Genomic DNA, 25,615 nt, shown 5'->3' on the forward strand with positions numbered 1-25,615 from the left:
TGTTGTCTCAGCAGGGCCAGGAGGCCACAGCCATGGTGAAGGGATCCTGAAAATGGCTGCCAGGGCATCTCAATATGATGGCTGAGGTCCCTTCCCTGGCAACTTAGAAGTGTCCTGATAACATCTTCTGCTTTGGGACGCTAGCAAGAGGACAGCAGAGGCCGGGGCTGGATTTGAGGTCTGGAGACCCCAGAATAGGAAGGCAGGGCCCTTGGGATCAGCAGGTGTGGTCACTGCTGAGACAAAGGAGGTGGGGACAGACCTTCTGTCCTTTTCTCGGTTGCAGTTCTGCCACTACCTTGGTGTGAAGGCCCTCTCCTGTCTCAGATTCCCAGCAGCCACACAGCTGATTGGTATTGTGTCTTCCAGCTTAGAAAGTTGATTAAGAGTAAGCTGGGTCTCCTGGGAGCTGGTATCTACCCTGGGTCTGCCCCCAGTATGCCCTGTATGATTCAGCCAGGGGCCTGTGCCAGAGTGGTGGTGGGGGGAGGGGGGAAATCTCAGGATAGCAGCTGGCCCAGGACCACAACAGCCTCAGCATGGAGATTAGTGATGCTCGCTTTATAAAAAGAGGGACACAGGAGGGCTATGCTGGGGGCTCTTCCCTGCTGACTCCATATTGTGACATCTGAGTGGGGTTAAGGGGCTCTGGAGTCTCCCCAGAGACAGAGAACAAACCCACACTGCATAACTAGCCAGACACAGGAGCCCTAAGTGGAGGTGGAGAGAGAAGAGAGAGAGAGAGAGAGAGAGAGAGAGAGAGAGAGAGAGAGAGAGAGAGAGAGAGACAGAGAGAGACAGAGAGAGACAGAGAGAGACAGAGAGAGAGACTCATCCTTATGTGCCCAAGGCTAGATCTTAGCAGACACCAGGATGGGGGGTTTAGGATTCAGCATTGAATGAATGACAGCATCCTGGGCATCTAGCCTGGGACACAGTGCTTGCCAGGGACCAGTGGGGGGTGCCAAGGAAAGACCACCACTGCTTCTGCTTTGGGTAGGAAGAGTCCAGGAGACTGGGAGCTGAGGTGACACAGGAGGCTGAATGATGGTGGGATATATACTGTGCAAGGGTACTGTGGGGAGCCCCCCAGGGCTGGCCTCTCACCCAGCTGAGACAGGACAAGGAAATAGGGTGGGTTCAGAGTGATGGCCCAAGCTGGCTGAGCCAACGAAAGGAAAGGCAACCAGGCACGGGCTCTAAGCAATCTGCACCCCACCTACACATATCGAGGAGCTGTGGCTTGTCATTGTACCTGTGTGAGGCCCAGGGGGTTCGTTATAGAACAGGGGCAGTGTTCCAAAGTCATGAGACCTAAGCCAGCCACCTGCTGGATCTCAGAACCACATCCACAGAGGTAAGGTGCCAAAAGCAGGGAAGGCGAGATGGGCCTGTTCAGCGTGAGCTGGCTAAGGTCAGGAGTAAAGTTGGTCACAGCTGTCCCACCTCTGCAGGGCAGGCAGGAGCCCTGCCAGTGTACAGCCTCAGCCTACTGAGACGAGGCCACTAAGTGTCAGGGGAGGCCCCGCATGAACGGCAGCTGGTCCCGTCTAAGCACAAGGGCTGGGGGAATTGAGTATCAGATGGTGGCAAGTTGGTGATGAGTCTTGAGGTCCTTTCCATCTGGCGTGTCTGCTGTGGCCCAATTCTACCTTTAGCCATCTCTAGGCTGGGACCTGGTGGGTCTGTGACTGCTCCTCCTGCCCTGGCAGTCATGACCTGTACAGAGCCCAGGATCCACTTAGGTCCACCTGCTCATACCTCCAATTGCTCTCAGAGGCAGGCCCTGGTCACTGACCCCCACTTCCTGAAAAGAGCGGCACTTCTTCTACATCCGTGTGTGCGTGTGCACCCAGGTGTGCACCCGGGTGTATATGCATGCTTGCACAGGTGTGCCTACAGATGTGCCTCTATGGGCGTGCATCTCTGTCCCTTTGGATCTCATCCCTTCTCTTGCTGTGACTCCTAGTTCAGGCAGGGTCAAAGAACCTGTCATACCTCCTTGGTCCCTCCTCTCCTCTGCTCCAGCCTAGGGCCGGGAACAGTGACCCGGGGCTTTCTAGGGCCCAGAAACCATCCCCTGCGCTGACCAGATGGGGAAGTGGTTACCAGCGCAGGACACCCGTATAACTGTTTCTCAGGTACCAGGCACTGTCCCAGGGACAGTGGAGGTTGGCTGGAAACAGAATGTTTAAAAAAAAAAAAAAAACAAATTTAAGTCTCCCAAAAAAAGAGGTGGGGAGAGGGAAAGGTGGGTGATGGAGTCAAACGGCTGGGAGGTGAGTGGCTGTCCAAGAGCTCTGGGTCCCCAGGGGTCACAAGGTCTCTGTGGGCAGGACACAGTTCCTGCCCAGGCTGCACCCATCTGCCTGTCTGGCTGTGCCCAATGGGCACTTGAGCCAGGTCTGGCTGGCCGAGGGGAGGGCACCGTATGGCTGTCTGTAGAGTCAGAGCGGGTGGCGGGCTGGGGGGCCGACTGGCTGCAGAGGCCTGTGGTCCCACCCTAGGCCCAGGCCCAAGCGTCCATGCGGCCCGGCTGGCTCTCAGGAGGCAAAGTAGGAGCTCTGCATGGAGTAGAGCCGGTCGATGGGGTTCCCCACGCGGGCCTGCAGGGATCCCACGTCGGAAGAGCCGAGGAAGCAGTCGCTGAGGCTGGTGAGGGAGGTATCGCTATCGATATCATGGAAGATGGAGTCGTTCCCTGTGGGGTGCAGAAGGGGATGTTAGGAGCTGGGTGTAGGCCAGGGCTCCAGGGGGTCCTGGCAGCCCTGCAGGCTCCATGGCCAGGGGTTATGGGCAAGCCAGCTGGCTGGGGCTAGGCCCTTCCCGTCAGGGGAAGGCGTGCTCACGGTAGTGCTGGCTGGACTGCCCTGGGCCCTGGGCCTCTTGGCTCTGGGCAGCAAGGACTGTCATAGCCTCTGTCTGCCTGGCTAGGCAGGGACGGAGGGCAGTGCTGGGGCAGATGCGGGGGTGGGGCAGCTTACCATAGGGGTTCATGTGGTCACCTGGCATTTGGGGCGGCGTGAGGCCCTGCTGGAAGGGGTCGCTGCTTCCGTAGGGGCTCTGCTCCATGGCCACGATCTGCTGCTGCGGAGGGGCCAGCGGGGTGTAGGAGGCCATCATGCCCTCCATGCGGCTTGACAGAACCTCTGAGGACAGTGAATGTTTTCACCAACCGGCCCTGCCTACCCTGCCCTGATAGTCCCTGCAGATGCTCTCCAGGGGCCCCTGTGGACACCCCTCCTAGACGCACCTTCCATCTTCTATCTCCAGGTCTCCCTGTGCTCTGCCCCTGCTCCCAACATCTCTTCCCCATTTGCTCTATCTTCCCCCTGCTCCGTCTGCAAGAGCTGTGTTAGAGAGGTTGCGGGGTGGGGGAGGGGGGCGGCTTCGCTAGTCGTAGCCATGTACCACAGTTCATCATGTGGGAGCATTTAAGGTGAAACCCAGGAAGCCTTCCTGGAGGAAAATCCACCATCCCAGCAGGAACTAAAGAACCACCAGGAAGTGGGTACAACAAGCTGGGGGGAGGGGATGGTCAGTCAGATGGGACTGGAAAGTCCAACTGCTGAGGCCAGACCATCAGGGAGTGAGGCAGTTAACATGGGCAAACGGGTAGGACGGATAGACCATAACGGGGTGCCTTGGGAATTCCCCCTGGGACTATCTAAAGCAAGGGCAGCACAGTGGAGAAATGTTGGGAGTGCGGGGGTGGGGGTGGGGATGGGGGGACAGAGCACAGAGGCTGGGTGTGTTTGGGGGAAGAGGAAGTGGGGAAGGTCCTAGGGACCCTTTCAAGGTCTCTCTGTAAGAAAGGCAAACAACGGGGCAAGGGACAACCATTCCCCAGATGGTGGCCGAACAGAGGGAAAGGTGGGGGTCAGAGGGGGTCATGGGCAGTGAGTTAGCACTAAATGGGCTCTGGTGATCTGGGAAGATGCCTGGTGGCCAGGGACACTGGAGAACAAGGCACGTTGTTCTTCAAGAACAAGTACAGGGCTGCCTGGTGTCTGGAGGCAGGAGACGGTGGCCCCAGGAGGACATAGAAGGAAGGGTCAACAAGAAATATGGGGCTTTGGAAATTGTCAGTAGATCTCCAAGTCCAGGCTCCAACCCTGACTGGCAGAGCTGCCTTATAGGTGCCTGGCATCTTCCCAGGGGCTCCCCGCACCCCCAGAACAGGTGCTCTATCACTCTAACCACACCAGTAGTCTTTGGAGCTGTCTACACCTTCTCTCTCCCTATAGCTTCGGAGTCTCCACATCCCCGTTAGCCTAGGAGACCAGCCCTGGCCCAAGATGTTGGTACTGAAACAGATTTCTGAGCAAAAGTCCAGCTTCAGAGGACCTGGCCTCTGCTCCGTGGACAGACCCCTTACTGCTAGCGCAACCTGGGCTTCCCCTGTACCTCCCGGCTTCTCTGAGGCACTTTCATAAGGTGAGTGATCGGCCAGCTCGTGCCACTGCTAAAAGCGCAGGCAGGAGCCGTATATCCAGGGTAGCTTTGCCCCGTGGTAGTGGTGTGGTCCCAGAAGGTCTCTTGACTATCTATCCCCCTGCCTCAGTTTCCTCATAAGGAATGCCTGACAGCCCTGTCCTGTTGGGATCCCATGAGCTGAATGTGACAGGGTGGGTAGCGTGTGGGGAAAGAGCCCGGCCACCCTGAGCAAAGGGGACAGCAGTGGCTTTCACAGCAGAGACCCTGACAACCCTCCCATGGAAATCTTTGCTCCCCGACTCCCCCGGGGGGGGGGGGCGGCTCACCTTGGCCCAGCCGCTGGGAGTTCTGTTGTTCTTGCTGCTGCTGGTGCCGCCTGGCCAGCTTCTTCATCTGCAGAGGGACAGGCCAGGTGCCCACTCAGTCCCAGCCCACGTGCCAGGCCCCCTGTCCCTTCCTCCCCCCATCTCCTCCGTCTGCCCTAGAGCACTGGTGTAGCAGTGACCTCTCACCTTTGCTCTTTGGTTCTGAAACCAGACCTGTACCACACGCACGCTGAGGCCCGTCTCTGCTGCCAGTGTCTCTCGTACCTGACCCAGAGAGAAGTAGACAGATCAGGTCTGTACAGATGGCAGCTGGGAGGTGGTGGTTGGGTTGAGGGGTGGAGGACACTCCTGCCCGCCCCCCCGACACCCTCACTCCCAGTGTTAGCAGTGGGTCGGGGAGAAGGAGGAGACCCACGATAAACAAAAGAGAGATGTTGGCCCCAGACCGTCCCACCCGGAACTCCTCACCTTGCGACAGGGCTTGGAGGAGACCTCAAAAGAAGCCTTGAAGGCTCTTCGCTGCTGCGTGGTGAGGATGGTCCGGGGACGTTTGGGCCTTCTCGGGTCCTTCCCGTCGTCCCCGCTGCCCTTATTCTGGCTGCCCTGCCCCTTGGCCGGCTTCATGTCTCCATCTTCATCCTCACTCTTCACTGTGGAAGACACAACCCAGCCTGTCAGTCCGAGCTTCGTCCCTTTAGGTGAGAATTCTCTCGCCCGCTGCGGACACCTGCTGGGGTTCCCTAATATCTCAGGATAAAGCAGACCCTTGCCTGGGCCCACAGATCCTTCTTTGCCAGGGCCTTCATCTCCTGTTCCCTGCATGTCCCGTGGCCCCAATATATGCTCCTCACTTCCTCATTCGGGGATCTAGGCTGGTCTAACCCTCCCGACCCACAGAGTCTTTTATGGCATCCACAGGCGCAGCTGTGCACACAGACACTCAAGGGGACTGTGAGCCAGGGCCCAGTGGGGAACAGTCCCCAGGTGTGTGCCCGTGTGCAAGCCTCAGGTAGACACGCATTAGAGTGTGTGCAGTGTTCTGGCACTTTCACACAAGGGCAGATTATGGCCCAGGCTGGCCCTGGGCTTCCCTGCCTAGTCTTGTTCGAAACCCTTCTTCTCCTGCTGGCCTGCGAGGATCATGTGTCACCCTAGCTGGGGACCATGGTGAAAAGAGAAAAATGCCTGGGCCTCTCTTTCTTGAGGCTTCCAGGGACTAACAACTGATTAAAGCACAGGGACCGGGAATCCTCACAGGAGGACTTAGGACCGCAATATGCAAACACACACACACACACACACACACACACACACACACACACACACACACACAGAGTGTGTTCACTGATGGTTACACACACCTGCATCTTGGTATGGAGGCCCACACATATGCTGTTTAGAGACATTTCCAATTGTGGGCTCACAAAGGTCTGAACCTCTGTGCGGGACACATGGACACAGGCACAGACACATACATGCCAACATACATGTGGCATGAAGAAGTATGAGTGCACACCTAGTAACACACACACACACACACACACACACACACACACACACACACACATCACTTCCATGACCCTAGGGTTTGGGGTTAGGTACATGGCCAAGCTTTCCAACAACCATAAGCTCTGACACCCTTCACTGGAACCTGTCCTTTCCCTAGCTCCACCTTTTTTGGAGGTGAGCCCCATGGAGGACTGTGATCCCTTCTATCATGTCTGTAAGCTGGGCCAGGGCCTTCCTTCTGTGGGAGGGCAGGTGGCCACAGGGATGCGGTCACAGTGTCTAACCCAGGGACGCCCAGCAGCAGATAACATGAAGACTCTGCACACTGAGACCCAGACACTGGGGCCCTGGCAACAGCAGACACTGCCCCCACGTGGGCAGCATCCATGCTTGTGGGGCTAGGAAACCTCCAAAGGGCAGGCCAGCCATCTTGGCATGTTCCCTGCTCAAGGATCAGGCGTGACAAGGTGCCAGAAAGCAAGCATACGCATCATGTGCACAGTGCCTGTGAGTGTGTATATAAACACTCGTGTGCAGCCTATGAGTGTGCCGGCCAGGTGCAGAGCTATGCAGCATATACACGAACGTGTGTGCACCTAGGGGGAGCTTTGCATGTTTGGCTGTGTGAGTACATATCCCCGCATATGGGCATGTGGGGTGGTATCTCTACGACACTGGGTACGTGTTGTGGTTGCACACAGGTATGTGTGCCTCGGGACTGGCACCAGATAAGTGATAAGGTGGCTTGTAGGGGTGGACGTGACACATCGATGCTGGCCTGGGGGGTGCAGGCCTGTGGCGCTCAGAAGACCAGCATCCTACTGACGGGGCGTCCTGAAGCTGCCCCAGCCTAGGCTCACCAGAGTCAGACTCGTCAGGGCTCACGGAGCTGAGAAGGTCCTTCTCCTTCTCGTAGTCGCCTTTGCACAGCAGCTGGCCCTCCTTGAGCACGAATTCGTCGCCCTTGCGCAGCTGCCTCTCGCACACGCAGCAGCAGAAACAGCCCAGGTGGTACACGCATTCCAGCGCCCGCATCACGAACTCGGTAGGTGCGATCTTCTCCATGCAGCCGCTGCACTTCGCCGCGAAGAGCCTGCAGGGTACGGCGGAGGCACAGGCTGGGCTAAAAAGGTCTTACCCAGAACACCCCCCACCCCCACCCCGCCACTCTAACAGACGGGGCGGGGGGGCGGCGGTGGCAGGGACACTCCCCCTCCTCTTCTGCAAGTCCCAAAGGGTCGGACCCTGGGTGGTCAGCTTTGCTTCTGGCTCTTCCTGCTCAGGCATGGGAGCCACTAGAGGGCAGTGTGCAGGGTCAGCCTCACACCCTGACCACTAGCCCCCCCCCCCACCCGTCACCCCCATTGCCAAACAATCACAAGTTTGCCCCTGCTCTCTAGCCAAGGCCCTTCTCCCCTCCTCTGATCCTCAAACCCTTTCACTCTCTCATACCCCGTGCCCCAACACAGGGCAGGGAAGCACCGTTTGTAAAACGCAAGTCGACTTTGTTTTTTCCTGCTCCACAGTCTTCCATAGCTCCCCAGTGCCCTTAAAACAAAAAACAAAAAACAAAACAAAACTCATCCCGTCTCTCACCACCCCCTGCTTCCTGGCTGTGATCCCTCAAGAACAGCCACAGGGTTTCCAGAGCACCCTCACAGCGGCTTCTGGACATGTTCTGTCCCTACCCGTTGGCTTGGCGCCACCCTCTCGACCGTCCTTTTATTTCAGCGTGGGGACACGGGTGGCTAGCTGCTATACTCAGCATGTCACCTGGTCTTGCAACGGCCTTTGAGACCAGAGAGACCTGGCCCCGTTTTTAGGAATGAGGAAATGGAAGAGCAGACAGGAGTTCCTCTTGCCCGTGTGGGCTGGTCCAGGCTGTCGTCATGGCAGCCTCTGTCTCCCATCCAAGGAGCCAGCCGGGATAGTATCTCTGTGCCCCTGGCTGGCTTGTGCTGGAGGGTCCGGATGTTCTGCTGACCGCTCCCCCCCACCCCCCCACACACACCCCGCACCCTGTCACATGCCTGCTCTGTGGGAACTCAGCTTCAACAACACTTTGATGGAAAAATTTATGAAGAATCAAATTATTGCTGCTGGGAGGGAATTAAAACCATTTTTCATTCCCTGCATCCCCGGGCCACGTCTGCGGGCGCCACCTTGGGAGCATCTCGCGTCCCATCCCTCTTTATGGCCCGCCATCACGGGCGCAGATTACAGCTGCAATTCTCTGCTAATCGGTTCTGGAGCAGGGACAGCCGTAAACACCAGGCTCACGCCCTGACTCCCTTCCTGGGGCTGCCATCAGTGCTGCCCACGACAAAATGCTGTTTCGCAGTGGACAGGGATTCCTCCAATTCTAAATGCTGCCCTGGCACTGGCTAGAGCACTCAGCCTGGGGACAACCCTAGTATCCACCTCTGTTCTGCCTGGCAGACTCCTATTCAACCTGCAACACCCAACTCCAATGCCACCTCCTCTGGGAAGCCTTCTCTGATGGTGCCCTGGTCTAGGGGAGGTGGCCTCTCCCACCTACGACTGAACTTCCTTTTTGCGTCATATTACTCTGCTGCAAAAACGGGGGTGCCAGAAGGCCATCCTGATGATTTAATGACATTGAGCGTGTGAGTCAGCATGGAGTCACCTTGCAGGTCTGCACGTCTCTGAGGGGGTCCCAATTCTAGTGGGGATACTTCGAGGCAGGTTATGGCTGCTTCTAGCTCTCAGGGCACCTCTGTGTGGACTTGTGGTGTGGGTGTGCAAAGCCTTGGTGTGGGACTGAAGGTCAGACCAGGTGTGTGAGGCAACCCTCCAACCCTACTCCAGCTTGCGGCTTTGCAAGGAAGGCACTGGGCAGTGTTGTTCAGAGTCCAACCTGCCCCACTGGCAGCCATAGGCAGACAGAGGCTCCTGGTCACAGACTCTTTCCCAGAGGCAGATGCTGCTCTGTGCTTGACCAAGGTGCCCAGTGAGGGCTGCAGGGGTCAGAACAGATGGGCATTGGTCAGGTCCCAAGCCAGAGTCAGCACATCTTGCAGGCTCCAAGAGGCAAGAACTCCCTAGCTAGGCTGCAGAAGGTAGCAAGCGAGTGGGGCGTGTGTTGGGGGGTGACCTGCATTCAGCGACTGTGCCACAAAGCTGGCGTTCCTGCATTCAACAGCCACACTAATGCCTTGGCAGCAGGGGGTGGATTGCGACTTTCTCCAGGCTCATCAACACAATCTATTATTAATACCCCTCCGAAGGCTCCAGCAGCCATTTCCAGGCAGCACAGCCACTCGGGGTGTCATCTGTTATCTGGATTGCAAGAGCCTGGGAAATAAAACAAACGGCGTGCACTTTATAAACGAAATGTGCCATCCGTTCGGTCTCCAAGCATCTCTCCACCCAATAAAACATCAGGGGGCACGTATGAAATACTCACTCCCAATTATGGGGCAGGCTTTGTGTACCGTGCAGACAGGGAGTGAGAGCTACTCACGGGTGCATGGGTATCTGTGTATGTAGGGGTTCCCTCCTCTCTCCAAATCCCCCTTCTCTCTCTCTCTGTCTCTCTCTCTCTGTCTCTCTCTCTCTGTCTCTCTCTCTCTCTCTCTGTCTCTCTCTCTTTCTCTCTCTCCATCATGGGCACATGGCTGGAACCAGAAGCCACTGAGAGCTGGGGAGAAGCAGGCTGGCCACAGGCAGGGCACGGCCATCACGGAAGCTTGGGGCTTCAGAAAGAACAGCTCTCTCCCAGCCTCAGCTTGCTTTGTGTGTAATGGGCTCAAAGCTGAAGCCTACTTTCTCGGGCACAGAGGGCAAGAGCTTAAAGCTTAAGGCTGCAACCAGACAGGGCTGGGACGCACCTTGACGCCACGGCTTCAAGGTACAAACCCAGATCGTTGCTCGTCCTAGGTGAACGCCCTATCCCTTAGCTCCATAGCTACTTTGGACAAGACATTTAACCTCTGAGAATCCAGTTCTCAATCTATTACACAGAAACATTTGGGTTGGGCACGTAGCTCAGTTGGAAGAGTGCTTACCCAGCATGCATAAAGACCTGGGTTCCATCTCCCACACCATGTGAAGCCAGGCACTGTGGCAAACATTTATAACCTTAGCACTAGGGAGGGGGAGGCAGGTGGATCAAAAGTTCAAGGTCAGAGCCAGTGATATGCCTCACTGGGACTTGCTGCAGAAGTCCGAATCCCTGTCCAATCCTTCAGACATGCATAAAGTTGGAAGAAGAGAACAGACCTTCGTGTGCATGCTGTAACACGTATGCCCTCCCATTACACACACACACACACACACACACACACACACACACACACACACACACATAAAAAGAAATGTAACAGTTCAAGGTCATCTCTGCTTATGCAGAAAGAGTTCAGGGCTAGCCAGCCTGGGCTACACAGAGAGTTCCAGGCCAGCCTGGGCTACACAAAGAACCCTATTTAGAAAAACCAAAAACAACAAACAAAAACAAAACAGAAAAGTGGTGTGTGGGCACTGCTGCTCTCTAACTGCAGAGCCATGAGGAAGATCAGGTCCTTGTGAGGAGGCTCTTGGCACTATGCTGGTCCAGGGGTCCTTCCACTTTGATCTGCCCTCTCTGCCCTGCACTGTCCCCGACATTCACACTGCCTTTGTGGTCCATGCTTACTGGAGCCTCCATGATTTCTGAGAGCAGGTTCCTGACATTGGCTGTGCACACAAGTCCCAGCATGCCTTGCAGAACCCCCTGGCCTCTGGCCAGCTTCTCTTGCTCTCATCTGCCCCAAAGGACCCTGCTCTCCTGACTAAAAAACCATTTGTCTTAGGGCCGCTCTTAGCACTGAGCAGGCTTGGTGGCCACACCCACCACCTGCAGTCATCATTCTAAGTCCTCACAGACCTGGAGGGCATGGGCAGAACCTTGTCCAAGGTCACACATAGTGCTGCCCTGATCCCGTGAGGCCAGCCATCCTTGTCTCTATTTGCTGAGCCTGTAAGTCTGCCCCCAAGGTTATGAGCATCCTGGAGGCCCAATCGACTTCACACCCCGTGATTCTTTCTCTCTGTGAAGGGTTTGGGTTCTTTACAGACCAAACCGAGGGCTGGGAACATAGTTCAGCATGTTTGCTGAGCATGCAGGAAGTGGGGTTTGATTCCCAGCATCGCATAAAACCCAGGCATGGCGACAAGCATGTGTAATCCCAACACTCGGGAGTTGGATCAGTAAGCTTAAAGTCATCCTTGACTGTATAGTGACTTAGAAGCTAGCCAGGGATATGTGAGACCCACTGTAAACAATAATAATAAAATAAATAAGAACCAAACTGGACATCACTCTCTATGCACAGTTTCCAACGATTGCTGTATAAAACATTCTATTGTGAGGCTTTCCATCTCTGAAAGAGTCCCAGGCTGTGAGAACCCATCTCCAGCAGCAATTCGTTTGGTTTGTCTAAAGCACAATTTATTAAACTCATAAGAGGCTCATTAAAACACAACAAGTCTAAAAAGACAGTGTTTTGCGGAGGACTTGAATGTGGGTCACAAAACTGACTAACTCCCTAGGCAATAACCACTGTGGGACGCATGGAACACAGATCTTTAGCGGTGCACAACGCTGGCCTCCCTGAGGTGTTCCCACTCCAGATGTCTTCAGCTCAGAGCTCTGTCACTTCCAAGCCGTGGGACCTTGTACTTATCCTTGGGCCTCAGCATCTCTGTGTGTTTAATGGAGACACTGATAGCTGTGGTTGGCTGAGGCAAGGCTCCTGGGGCTGGATGGGTAGATGGGGACCACAGTTGCTGCACTGGTTTAGCATTCTTGTTGAGTGGAGGCTCCCTAACTGTCCAGCACGCGTGTGCCCCACCATCGGTGCACTTTACGGTGTGTGTGGCCCTTTGTCAGGTTCTGCCCCGTGTTTGCTCCATGCCTCTCAGTGGGACCTCCCTCAGCCCTGTAGGCAAGCCCTTACTTGGTGGCTCCAGTGGTGAGCCCTAGCCTCTTGGGCCTTGTAACCACCAGGGGCCTCTCCAGTGGACAGTGCCACTTCTCAGTTGGTAAGGAAGAGAGGCTGAGAACACTCAAAACAAAACAAAACAACAACAACAACAAAAAAACCAAAACCAGTCTTACTTCCTTACTTCCTTCGAAAATGCCTCAGAAAGGCTTGTAGGTGACTATTAGCAAGTGGTGTTTCTTTGGAAGGTAGGGCCTGGGAAAAGGTTAGGCCCCTGGGGTGTAGCCTTGAAAGGGATACTGGGGTCCTAGCCACAGCCATGACGTCACACCCTGCTGCAGACTCAAAGCCACTGGGTCTAGTGACCATGGACCAAAGCCTCTGAGCCCAGATAAACATTTCCTTCTTAGTAGCTGATGCACTCCTTTGCCAGTCAAGTCAGACTTCAGTTTGCTTCGGAACACTTGAGAACACATGATAGTCTCAAGGTGAACTCAAGACTAAGCCAGGGCCCTCAAAGCTACAGCCAGGCCTGCCCTCAGCCATCATATTTTTCACTGCTCCCCAAACTGTGAGTGAGTGTGTGTGTGTGTGTGTGTGTGTGTGTGTGTGTGTGTGTGTAATGGGAGGGCATATGTGCTACAGCATGCACACGAATTCCCATCTCCCTCCAAGGTTTGCTTTCTCTCCCTCTTCCTTTGCTTCCAGAATGCCCATCCTTCAAGGTCTGCTTCAAAGGGCTCCTTCTCCGGGAAGGCGTCCCTGATGCAGTCTCAGCCACGATCTGCTTATGTGTTCAAGGTCTCTACTGAGCTAGGAATTGGCAGTGGGTCTAACTCACGCCCTGGTCTGACACTGAGATTTAAGTGTTTGTGAAAAATGAAACGGCAGCCAGGTTGGGTGAGGAAAAAAAACTATGTTTCTTTAAGGGGCTTTAAGAATATCACTTAGAGAGCTGGGCGCGGTGGTGCACGCCTGTGATCCCAGAACTCAGGGAGGCAGAGGCAGGTGGATCTCTGTGAGTTCAAGATCAGCCTGGTCTACAAAGTGAGTCCAGGACAGCCAAGGCGACACAGAGAAATCCGGTCTTGAAAAACCAAAATCAACCAAACAAAATCAAAACAAAACAAAATACCCAACCCAAACCAAAACCAACAAAAATACCACTAGGTAAAAAGAAATACAGGTCTTTTCTCTCTGGCCCCCTCCACATCTATACAACTATTTGTCTGTCTCTTTGTCGAGGTTTCTGTCAGAATGTCACCCAGGGACCACCATGGTTAAGGCAAATGCTTCCTAGGAGGCCACCCTTAGCTAAACCTCAGAGTTCCTGGACACTGCTCAATTCTTCTTCCCAAGGGAGGCCATGCCAATGGGTCTACTGTCCTGATGGCTCTCTGTTCCCACTGCTGCGGCTTCCTTAGCTTCACCCAGCCACATGCTGCCTGGTCCCACAAAGATGATCACAGCGTGGCAGGTGATCTGCTAGGCCACGCTCACCACAGGAAGGTGGGATGACTAAATGTGGAGGAGAGCTAGGGGCCTTCCTAGGGGTGGGGACATGGCACGGGCATAGGAAACAGGTTCTAGGGGGTGGAAGGAGTGGTTTTTAATCCTGGCTCTGCCCTACTAGCTTCCTGATTCTGGGACAAGCCACTTCTACCCAGTGAGAAAATGGAGGCTAGATGCAAGTGTGGTAGCTTCTTGTCCAGGCCACACCCAGGTAGTAGCAGGACCCCAGGTTCCACCAATGGGGCTCAAGATAGCAAGAGCTCCCTGTGGTGTGAGCTCCTTACAGTGGGGGCTGTGCTGTAGGTACAGGGGTGAGGAGCAGATTTCTAGAACCTGAGGACAAGGCCTTGGACAGTAGGGGTGGCGGGGTGTGTAGAAGCCAGCCCATCACTGCAACTTACTGACATCTTCCCCCGAGTGCCTGTGCATCCTTATCATTCCGGGCTTAGCTGTTTTTTATTTGGAGACAAAAAGGGGCCTGTTGATGGGATCCAACTCAAACCAGCTGCAAACATCTGCTTTGATGCGGCAGGAGCCGCAGGCAGGCCCGGAGTGCGTGTCAATCAGGCGGCTGGAATGTGCTGTGTGGCTGGCCATGCTCACTGGCTGCTGGGTTGTCCTACCTCCTAGCCTGCCAGGGCTTGGCAGGGCCTTGCTGACCTGCAGCCTGCCCAGCCTGCATGAGGGCTGCCTGGGGGGGGGGGCTTCTCTTAGTTCTTTGATCCACCTCCGGGGCACAGTGGGGAGGCCCCAGCCAGGGCTGGAGGTCACAAGCCATAGGCAGGCAGGGACCAGCCCAGCTTGGAGCCTGGGATACTGTCTCCACACCAGCAGGCACACATTCAGTGATCTCAGACACTGGCACCATCTCCATGCCAGGCATTAAGTGGGGAATGGAGCCAGGAGCTGAAGAGACAGCCCACTCTAGGCCCCACCTCAACTTCCATTCTCATAGAGGGGACATTCTATCGGTGAGGACAGTGTGTCTATCTGAACAAACGGACCATCACACACAATGTACAATAGGAGACAATGAACACAGGAAGCAAGGAGGAGTCCAGAGGGCTGCAGTTTTAGAGGGGGGCAGTCAGAGGCAGCTGGGGTATCTAGGAAAGGGAATCCAGCTGTGGGAACAGCAGTGTAAAGGCCCTGAAGTCCGAGTGCATGTGCGGTGCCAGGAAGTGACACAGGACACTGTGGCTGGAGCAGGTGAGGGACCCAGGCGCAGGCAGAGCTTGGGGAGGACAGATTCTGTGACCTGGGAAGGCACTTAAAAGTTTAAAAAAAAAACAAACCATTTATTTAATTAATTGTTTGTTTGTTTAGTGTTTGGAGGCGGTGAGTTACAATTGTCTGAGGTCTGGAGTCAGTTCTCTCTCCTTCTACCATGTGGGTTCTGGGATTCGAACTCAGATCATCAGTCTTGGTGGCAATCACCTTTTTACACAGTAAGTCATTTCTTTGGCCCACTGGGCAGGCATTCTTAACTGGCTTTGTCTGCGGCTGTGGAGCCGTGATGGATGAGGAGCAGAGACAGGCAGGGGGACATTGGCAAAGGTGAGGCTAGTTCCTGCTAGGTACCATCAGGGAAGCCATCTGAAGTAGTGCCCCTCCCCACCCCCCACTGCTCTGGGTAACAGATAGGATCCCCTCTTGCTACCAGGGAGAGACAAAGACCGGGACAGAGGAGATGTGGATAAGCACCTCCTCCCCATATGAGTACCTTCCCAGGATGCTGGTCCTGACAGAAGAGCCACAGGAAAGGCAACTAAGGCTGCCAAGTGTTTAAAGAGTATGGGTTCTGGTCTGGGCCCCCAGGACTAGTACTTGGACGGTAGAGGTTTTGCCCAGCCTATAAGAAGGCCTGGGTTTAAATCTCTAGCACTGCATAGAGGCAGGTGAAGGAACACATGGCTGCAATCCCATCACCTGGGAGGTAGAGGCAGGAAGATCTACAGAGTGGGTTGTCCTGACTCAATGCATTTGTGAGCACCTATGAGCCAGGCCTTGGCCCGCTGCGCCTTCCTTTCCTCCTGCCCATCATCCCTGCCCCAGAAGCTGATCCAGGTCCTGCCCCCTCCCCCATCTTCATTTGAGGTTGCCAGCTCCTGCTGCTGGATCCAACAGCCCTTAGTACTGATACCACCACACTCTAGTGTTTTTTGAGTGTTCCCTACAGACCAGGCCCCAAGCACTCTATGCACACAGACTGTTCCTCTCACTCGTCCAGTATCATTACAAACGAGGGAAATGGTGCTAGAGAAGGAATCAGGTTGCGGCTCTCTTGGCCTTATCGAAGGCTTTTTTCTTTTCGGTTTTTCAAGACAGGGTTTCTCTGTGTAGCCTTGGCTGCCCTGGACTCACTCTGTGGACCAAAGTTGTCCTTGAACTCACAGAGACCTGCCTGCCTCTGCCTCCTGAGTGCTGGGATTAAAGATGTGTATCAACACGCCTGGCTTTTTTTTGGGGGGGGGGAGGCTTTTTAAATTTTAAATTAATTAATTTATTTTATGTATATGATTGTTCTATGTGCATGCACACCTGCAGGCCAGAAAAGGGCATCAGATCACATTATAGATGGTTGTGAGCCACCATGTGGTTGCCGGGGATTGAACTCAGGACCTCTGGAAGAGCGGCCAGGGCTCTTAAGTGCTGAGCCATCTCTCCAGCCCACAGGGTTCTTGTTCTAGAAGCCCTCTGTGGTTTGCCTCTTGCCCACCTAGTGATAATTTTGTCTCACTCTTTCAGGTCAGAACGGCCATGTCTGTGACCTTGGCTGGAGGTGTCCAGGGCATAAAGGGCTGTCTGCTGCGGGGGTCTGTGCACACCTTGACCCTGTCCACAGCCCAGGTGGAAGATGAGAAAGCCTTCATCATGAGAAATGGAGCCATTGGCTTTGTCTTGAGGTCCTCCACGGCCAGAGTGGGCTGGGTCCAGAGCCATGTGCCCAGGAAGGGCACATCCACTTCAAAAGACTACATAGTATTCCAGAGAGAGAGAGAGAGAGAGAGAGAGAGAGAGGGAGGGAGGGAGGGAGGAGAGGGAGGGAGGGAGGGAGGGAGGGAGAGAGAGAGAGGGAGAGAGAGAGAGGGAGAGAGAGAGAGAGAGAGAGAGAGAGAGAGAGAGAGAGAGAGAGTGAGTGTTGGGGGGGGGGCGAGAGCTGCATTCTGTGTAGAGACAGACAAGTAAAGAGGCCAAGCCAGGTGGGAGTTGCTGGAAAAAGCAAAGGTGTGAGGAATACATGTGCTCTTTGTAAGGCTGGGGAGACAGTGGATTAGACTGAAACAGGCTGATAATAACGAATGTCAGTGAGCAAGGCTCCAGGCCCAGCACCCAATACCCAAAGGTGAAGCTTTCGTCCCATACAATGATCTATCCACTCACAGAGCCACCTGACAAGCCATGCATCCATCTTCTCTACCACTCTCTTGCCCATCTTCCCATCCACCCACCCATCCCTTTATCCATAGCCCGTCCATAAATGAACCTAGCCAGACACTCACCCACTCATGCATCCATCTGTCATCCATCCATCCATCCACTGACCTACCCACCCATCCATGCACCATCCACACATGCATTCCTCTACCACCGTCCATCTACTGACCTATCCACCCATCTTACATCCACCCATCTATTCACACCTATGTCCTTCTTACACATCCATCCTTCAGACATCTGCCATCTACCAACTCCTTTATCCCACCCACCCATTTCACTCCAGACCTGCCTATCACCTCACCCATCCGCATGGACTGCCTCTTCATCCACCTGTCATCATGCCAGTAGGAAGTGTTAACATTTACCACACACACACATGGCCAGTTGCTGTGCCCGGTGACAAGGACTGGGTGGGGAAGGAATAGAACCCAGGTCACAGTCACAGGCTCTCCTGGTAGAAGAAACAGCAGCAAGACATTCAAGGGAAGGGGTCTCCGCAGGAGGGATCCGGGACACCATGGGGGTGGGGGTGGGGACGGAGCACTGCTCAAACTGGCATTGATGCCCACCACAATACCGAAGTCCCAAAGATGTTGGCTTCTTTGTGTGTAAACTGAAGCAGGGCTTAATTAGGGTTCTATCAACATTGATAAACTTCCTTTGAGCTAGCGTGTTCTTAAGGCAATTTAATTTTTTGATCAATTTTCTTTCTTGTATAGTTAAATAATTTACAAATTTTCCCTTCTCATTTTTTAATTTTACTAAAATTATTTTTATTGAGATAAATTATTTTTTTCACAGACTTTTTTTTCTTACAGAGTGCTTGCTCTGCTGCGGGGGGGTGGGGGGTGTCTGTGCACACCTTGAGCCTTGCTGACATTGCCCCTCGAAGCCTCCCTGCTGGCAGCTAGCTGTACTTCATACTGCCTTTTTTTTTTTTTTTAAACCAAGGTAAACCTCCCTCAGGCTCAGGAGGGTGTTTTTCAGTGCTGCCAACTAAATCATTGAAGTTTGTTTTCACAAACTTACCAGGCAGCCAATGAAAACACACTCACCCAAGGGACCAAAACCCAGGGTCAGGACAGACTCGCAGGTTGTCATGCGTGGACTGCAAGGGTCCCCAGAAATTGTGTGTTCCCTCTTGTCCTTTGGGGACCCAACACTACCTCCTTTTCTCAGTCCACGCCCCAGGTCCCTGTGACTTGTTTCTCAGAGTCTGGTCCCTTACTGAGTAAGTCTGAGTTTTTCCAAAGAGACTGTAAGCCATAGAGTTGAATAGTTCATTTCTCAAACAGGTGAGCTTGGTCGTTTCCTTACCTGCTTTCTGGCCCATGTTCCGCTTGATGAAGCTGTAGCACACGCTTTCTAAGCCCAGACACTCCAGCTACCGTGAGATCTGGCTCTCCTCCACTACCCATTTTTGTGTGCACACGTTTCTCTGGTCCTGCTCTGCTCTGGCCCACATTGTGAAGCGTGTATAAGGTCCTACCAATTGCCACACTAATGAAACCTGCCCCGGCCAGAGCTCACAGCTACACAGGAAGAGGCTTCCTTCAAAAATCGCTGGATCACCTCTGAAATGGTGGAGTCCTTTCCTCAAAGCAGAGCCAGGGCCTGACCCAGGCTAGTCCAATAGACTGGCACACACGTATGACTTTGGAGGGAACACAGTTATAGCTGGTGGGTAGACCAAGTTCCCAAGATGAGCATCCCCCCGCCCCCCAGGAGGATTCCGAGAGGTGGGCGCAGGAGGTGGCGGGCTGAGAGTGATTCTACAGGCTTGGAGGCGTGTGGGTTAGACCTCTCAAAAGCCGGTGGTCTTTCTCCTGCAGGCTGGGGGTGGCTAAGGCAGGATAAGCCTGGTGCCCCTGCTGGGTAGGGCATACAAGGCCACTCACGCAAGGCCACTCCTGGGGGACCCCCTTCTACTGTTGGCCCGTTTAGTGGGTAACTGATCGCCCCACGCCCCGCCCCAGCCGCCCGCTGCCCGCGCGAGCCGCTTAATCACCGCCCGCCCGGCTGCATTAGCATAGTAATGGCCTTTAAATTGAGCCTCTTTGTTTTTTAATTAAGCTCCCAGCAGGTACAGAGAAGAGCGATTATTGAGGAAGCTGCCAGCGCTAATCGCCCGCAGTCATTTGACAATTAAAAAGCGCCTAGCTTTAACCCTTTCCCTGCGCCCGCAGCAGTCCCCCCCAGCGTTTAGCACCGGCTCTGTGTGCGCACGCTTTCGATTGGGATCCTGGGATCCGTCCCCTAGCAACTCGAGAGAGGTCTTTGCCAATACCCCCATTTTGATGAGGGGTAAACTGAGGCACAGAGCAGGCTAGTAACTTGCTCAAGGCACACAGTTTGGACGTGGGAGACAAGCGGTTGGCAGACCCGGTTACTATGGAGATCCAGTGCCCGGCCTTGGCGCCCTGCAGCACCCTTTGAGAACACCTTCCCACTTAACGAGTCTGGCAATTTTTTTTTTTCTCACCCTTCTAAGCCCTTGTGGATATCTCCTAACGCCCGTGAGATGAAATTCCCAGGCCTCCTCTCCCTGCCCTCACCCATCCGTTATTGCGTACAGGTACGAGGTTGGGGCTCCCGTACCCCTGAAAACAACTGTGTAAGAAGAGAATGGAGTGCGCTCTGCCCAGGTGGGTGACCCATCAAGAAGTGGGAGGGTCAGCCAGTGTAACCCTTACCCCTGAAGTTTGGAGGGGAGGTTCTGGGGAAGGCTGCAGTGTGTGCAAAGACACAGACGCACCGCCAGCATGACCTAGAAAGAAAAGCTGAAGGGGAGGGGGCAAGTGGAACCAGAGACTCCCGAAGAGCAGGAGCTAGCCAAGGGGCGGGTCTTACCGACTTCACGAACAATCGCACTTATGTTTGAATGGATAATGCCTCCCATGACTCCCGAAGGCAGCGGGTTCACCCACCCTATTCCTAGTCTTCAGAAAGCCTTCCCAGAGGCAACCTATGTTTTGGCTGGGGTCTCCTTTGTGAGAATAAGATAAGTAACACATGAGTGTGTAGACCCATGCAACTCCCACCCCAGGCTTGGCCTTCTCTACGGGATTCTTTCTTTCTTTCTTTCTTTCTTTCTTTCTTTCTTTCTTTCTTTCTTTCTTTCTTTCTTTCTTTCTTTCTTCTTCCTTCCTTTATTTTTCACAAACCCTACCACTGTTCCCCAGAACACCTGACTTCCAGCTGCCAGGTCCCTCACGGTAGCCTCAAACCCTGATTTACTTAACCTGCACCCTGCCGACCACAGCCTTTCGGGCCATTTAAAGGATTTTGTCTTAATCTCAAGAACCATAGGAAGCCACTGAAGGGTTCTAAAGTGAGGAGTGGCTTGAGTGATTTACATTTTTAAAAGATCACTTTGGTTCCTAGCTGGAGCCCCTTAAGAATTGCCACTAGACTCCAGCAGGAGGCAGGAGGCGGAGCAGTTCCTGGCTGGGGGTGCGGGAGTCGGAGATAGAGGTTTAGGGGAGATCACTGGAGGGTGGGATAAGCCCTGGGTTTGGAGTTGGGTGGAGGGTGTCCCGGCCCTGCCCCTGTGCTGAGATGGAGGCACAAGGTGCTGTAGGTAGGCTCTCTGGCATGGCGTTTCTCTCATCTCAGGGCAAGATCTTCCCCAACATAGGCTCCACAGACACCCAAGAGGAGATGGGGTGAGCCCGGTTCCCCACAATGTCCCAAGCTCTGTCTCTGTCAGGCTCAATTTCTCAGGGGCTCTGACCCCTCTGTTACATTCTCTCTATTCTACTCCTGGTTGAGCTGAGGGAGCCTGGCAGTGGCTGTGTCCTTCTCAGAGGACTATTCCCAGGGTGTGGGGGGCAAGTGGGGTATTTGACTAGACGGAGGAGCACTTGGCCCCGGTCACTATTTTCACTCTGTCCCTGGCTCAAGGCTGTCAGCACCCTAGAGCCCCCCCCCCTTCAGTCTTTCTACGACTCAGAGCTGTGTGGCGGCTGCTCAAGAGAAGCTAGGGTAGGGGCAGTCAGGGCCACCCACCGGGCTGCCTGGTCCGCTGGACAGAGGCAAGAAGCATGAAGCCCTTGCAGGCAGGCAGGGGTTAACAGTCAGCACCCTCCCCTCCCGCCCCCCATCTATCAGCTAACATCTCCCAAACAGACAGACAGACAGGGCAGCTGTCCAAACAGGCCTGTGTACCTGGCCACAGCCGCAGAAGGGACAGGGCAGTGCTGTTTACTCAGCTCCTGGCCCCACTGCACACACACACTTACACACACACACACACACACACACACACACAGCATTTCCATGCAGTCTCCCTTGGGTTTTGTGCTAATGGTTCATAGTGCTAGCTGTCCTTGTTCTGAACTGGAGGTCCTGGCTACTGGACACTCGAGCTGACTGGTCTGGCGCAGCCGTTGTCACTGTCACCATGAGTAGAAAAGCAACAGTGGACTGTGCTCTCAGAGCAGAAGCTGACACCCTGGAGCCTGGGAACCTGGAGAACCATCTCAGATAGCCTGGGGGACTTGCCAGCCCCACCCCTCCTTCTCATGGCTCCCGGACCAAATCCCATTGAGGTTCCAGTCAAGAGCACCGACTGGTTGAGTGGCCCAGGAAGCTCCCTCCCATCAGACCTGTCCATCACTGGTATCCTTCCTATGGGGCCCCAGGTCTGACCCTCCTCCTTAGTGCTGAACTGCCTTCCACCTCTCCACTGGTCCCCAGGTCTGGGGGTATTAGGTGCCCATGAACTCCAACCATCAGCATGCCTCCTCTCCCTCTGCTGGTGACTTCCCACACACTCTGCAAGTTTCCCCCATGTCCTTCCTTCCCCTGGGGCACGGGTGCTCCCAGCAGTAGCTCCTACTACTTCTTGGCTCTTCACCCTGCTAAACTCAGCTCTCACCTCCAGCCTGGGTACCCCACTCCCACCACCACAGGAGGCTAGGGACCACACCTTTATAGTTTACCAAAACAAAACCAAGGCTCAGAGAGGCACTACGCTGTGTCAACCCGCAACAGCGAGACAGGGGCTGGAGAGAGGCTAATGGTTAAGCATGCTTGCTGCTCTTGCAGAGGACTGGAATTTGGTTCCTGACATTCATATTAGATGGCTCACAATTGCCTGGAATGCCAGCTTCAAGCAATCTGACACCCTCTTTGGGCATTCATAGGCACACACAAACACATGCACACACATGCATGCATGCGCGCACACTAGAAGAAGATGAATGAAAGAAAGAAAAGAAGAAGAAGAAGAAGAAGAAGAAGAAGAAGAAGAAGAAGAAGAAGAAAAAGGTGGGTGCAATTCATGGGGAAGGACATTGAGCCCATGACTCCTGTAAGAGATGCCCAACTTGACCAAGGTACCCTGGGGTCTGCAAACCTCATCACAACTGGGTCATTGCCTAGGGAGGGTGCCCCACTTACCAGGGCTCATGAACTCAGGCTCAGGCTCCCCCAGCAGGGGTGCATGCAGCCTAGAAAGCATATCCTCTCCCCAAGGCCAGGCTCTGGACGACTCCTTAGTGCCCTTACCCAGTGTGACATCTTTACAGCACATGCCTTGCCTGGGAAGGTCTGGGTGGGGGTGTGGGGGGAGGCAGGACACCTCTCAAGTAACGGATTGTAAATTCCTGGGCCCCTGGCTTTCCATCCCTAACAACCTCCTCCCATGGCCACAGCGCCTGTCCCTTCGCAGCCAATTTAAATGAGGGGTCCCAGACCTTGGGCGTAAAGCATTCCAGACTCCAGAGAGGGGGGCAACTATTGTTTCTTTGGGAAAAAATAAAATAAAATAAAATAAACCGGATCTCTGCAGCGTCTAATCACTCCAATATGTGCTGTGGGGTTCGCAGCGTGGACAACCCTTTACAGTGGTGAGAGCCCCTGGGGCACAAACCTGGCCTTCCCTCCCACCCTCCCACCCCCAACACCCACACAACAACAGCCTGTGAGGGAGGTCACTATGGAAGAGGCAGAGGCAGAGGGCAGAGTCATTAGGTCCTGTCTAATTTAATCTACTCCTTAACCCCACAATGATGGATGGTCCCATTTCACAGAGGGTACAACTGAGTCTCTCATTCAAGGTCAACGGCCAGTACCTAGCCCTGCCAGGATCTTCTTAGAGGCTCTGGCCTCCTGGGAGCTGCCCTGCACTGAGTGGCCTCCCTGTGTGAGGGCCATGAACTACCCTTGTAAGGGGTCTGATCCCACCAGTCCTGCCCCAGGCAGGCTCTGCCATAACCACAGCTGGGGCCTGGAAGCATCAAAGCTGGTTTTTAATAAGGAGGATGAATCTTCTTGGAAGCTTCAGTCCAGGAGGGAGGGGCAGCCGGGCAGCCGACCTCAGTTCTTCTCCCTTTCTGTAGGCAGGGAGGGGAGGCCTGGCCCACTGGCCTGTCGCTGGCCGCTGGGGGCCTGGGCGGTGGGGGTGGCTGCCCCCGGGCCTGGAGGGAGCTGACTCTTCTACCAGAGTAAGCTCACAGGATATTACACCGCCTTTGTGTGCCTGGTGACCCAGCTGCTGGTTATTGAAAAATTCCACCGCTCGGCACAGGGCAGGCCTGCTGACCCCTCATCCCAGGACGCGCCTATCTTTCAAAAGATACAGGATTAGAGCGGCAGGCCCGACCCTGAGCAAAGCCCCGTCTGGGGTGTCTGTGTTTTCGTGGCCTCACGGGATACTGGCTGGAGTGGGTTCTTGGCGCAGGATTTAATTAGTTGGAATCAGTCTGCGATTACTGTGGCGACTATTTACCCAGGCACTCGGCAGCAGTCTGAACCCTACTCAGAACAAAGATGGGCCCCTCAGCCCTGGGCTGGCCAGGCCAAGGGCCCCAGCTGAGCTTGGGCCCAGCTGCTGGGCGGGTAGGGAGAGCAGCAGGCCCAGCCAGGCCTTCTGCTGGCACACCTCATTGAGTCGATATTTGTGGGTTTTCGCAATGCAAAGCATCTATGCTTTTAAAAAATTAAAGCATCTCAAGAAATTTATGGCCAACTTCCGAGCGGCCCCTCCCCCAGCTCGTGGCTCTTTGGCGGTGGTCAGGCCAGGCCAGTGTTAGTTTGCTGAGGTGGGATAGAATTCCTTCAGGAAGATGGTGAGGGGGCTCTGCCCAGAGGCTGCCCTGGCTTCTGCTCTGCTTCCTCAGGTATCCTAAACTCATGAGCATGCGCGTGTGTCTGCAACCACGCCTGTGTGGCAACTACTTTGCTTAGGGAGGTGAGCTGGTGCACACAACAGCTAATTTCATTTGCTTATGCCTATTCCCACACTATGGGAGCTTTCCCAATGCCTATACTGCAACTGGGGGATACCAGTCCTATGGGTATACATGTATGTAGTCTATATGCCCCCCCAACTCCTGCACACACCTGCTTGCCAATGCACACATGCATGCACACTAGACTTACACCTACCTGTTTGTAGCTGTTCAGCTCCTGGTATATGGTCACTGTTTAGATGCGTTTGCGTGTGCCTGCAAATCTGAGGGTGCTCCCCCATGCACACATGCTGTGCACATGGACCCCCACCACCACTGACACAGGCCAGCTGAGCCAAGAGCCATACATGTGTTCAGCCAAGGACAAGCATAGCTCCTAGTGTGTTCACACATTCATATACAATGTCTGTACATGCACATATACACACGTGTCCCCACCTGTGAGAACATAAGCTGCCCAGGAGGCTGCAGGGGTAGTTTTGCAGCCCAGAGTCAGGTGTGGCCTAAAAATGCTTTGGCTTTTTGTTTGTTTGTTTGTTTTGTTTTGTTCAGTTATCTATTGATGGGGCCTCAGTAACTCTGGGTAGATTGGAGCTCCCTGTATATCCTAGCTGGACTCTAACTCATAGAGACCACCTGACTTTGCCTCCAGAGTGCTGGGATTACAGGTGTGAGTCACCACGCCATGCTAAGGTAGTTCTAGTATGGGTTAAGACCTGTCTGGTCAGGAAAGCTGCCAGGTCAGACCACAGGGCAGATGTGGGGTTCTGGCAGATGTGGGGTTCTGGCCTATCATTTAGGCAGGCCTTGTCCTAGCTATCATTAATCTCTGCCCAGCTTGTCCTCAGCCTCCTCTAAAGATGTCTTGTCTCTCACCCGCTCGCCCACCTTTTTCATGGCCACTGAGGCCTGCCCTGCTTGGGACACCTCAGGATTACTTGGAGGTCAGGGACAGAGAAGCAAACTGCTGGGCACAGAAAGACTTTGGGTATAATGGCTTCCCTTCCTGCCCTGCTATAGAAATAAGTACCCTGGCTCTCTACCCCAGAGCCACATGGTCTCACGGGGACCTCCCAATAACACTTGTATAACTGTGAACACTCACATGTGCAGAGTCACACCTACGTGAAGCCATTAGGATGCCATCTCCTTGCACTAAGAGACACAGGCATCTACAAAGGGACACAAAAAAACCCTGGCAGTAGACACATGGGAGTGGTTGGCTAAATGAGGACACAGTAGACATTGGTCC

The 25,615-nt window shown here is 54.3% G+C and overlaps 1 protein-coding gene across 2 annotated transcripts in view; it reads right to left on the bottom strand.

Moving 5' to 3' along the window:
• Positions 1-728: 728 nt before the first annotated feature.
• The window catches only part of LMX1B (LIM homeobox transcription factor 1 beta), a 79,581-nt gene continuing 54,694 nt past the window's right edge, over positions 729-25,615 (bottom strand). Inside the window, exons 3-8 of one of the 2 annotated variants that reach the window (XM_084798444.1) lie at positions 7,133-7,365; positions 5,232-5,413; positions 4,950-5,027; positions 4,764-4,830; positions 3,006-3,149; positions 729-2,701 (exon numbers count right to left, since the gene is read on the bottom strand). In XM_084798444.1, the coding sequence (XP_084654570.1) occupies positions 2,544-2,701; positions 3,006-3,149; positions 4,764-4,830; positions 4,950-5,027; positions 5,232-5,413; positions 7,133-7,365 (862 nt within the window). In that variant the 3' untranslated portion in view covers positions 729-2,543. Of the gene's footprint in view, positions 2,702-2,984; positions 3,150-4,763; positions 4,831-4,949; positions 5,028-5,231; positions 5,414-7,132; positions 7,366-25,615 lie in introns of both variants that reach the window. The other variant, XM_084798443.1, reaches the window with a different exon arrangement.

This window comes from Acomys minous (assembly GCF_964271855.1).
Source record: "Acomys minous genome assembly, chromosome: 10".
NCBI classification, from domain to species: Eukaryota; Metazoa; Chordata; class Mammalia; order Rodentia; family Muridae; genus Acomys; species Acomys minous.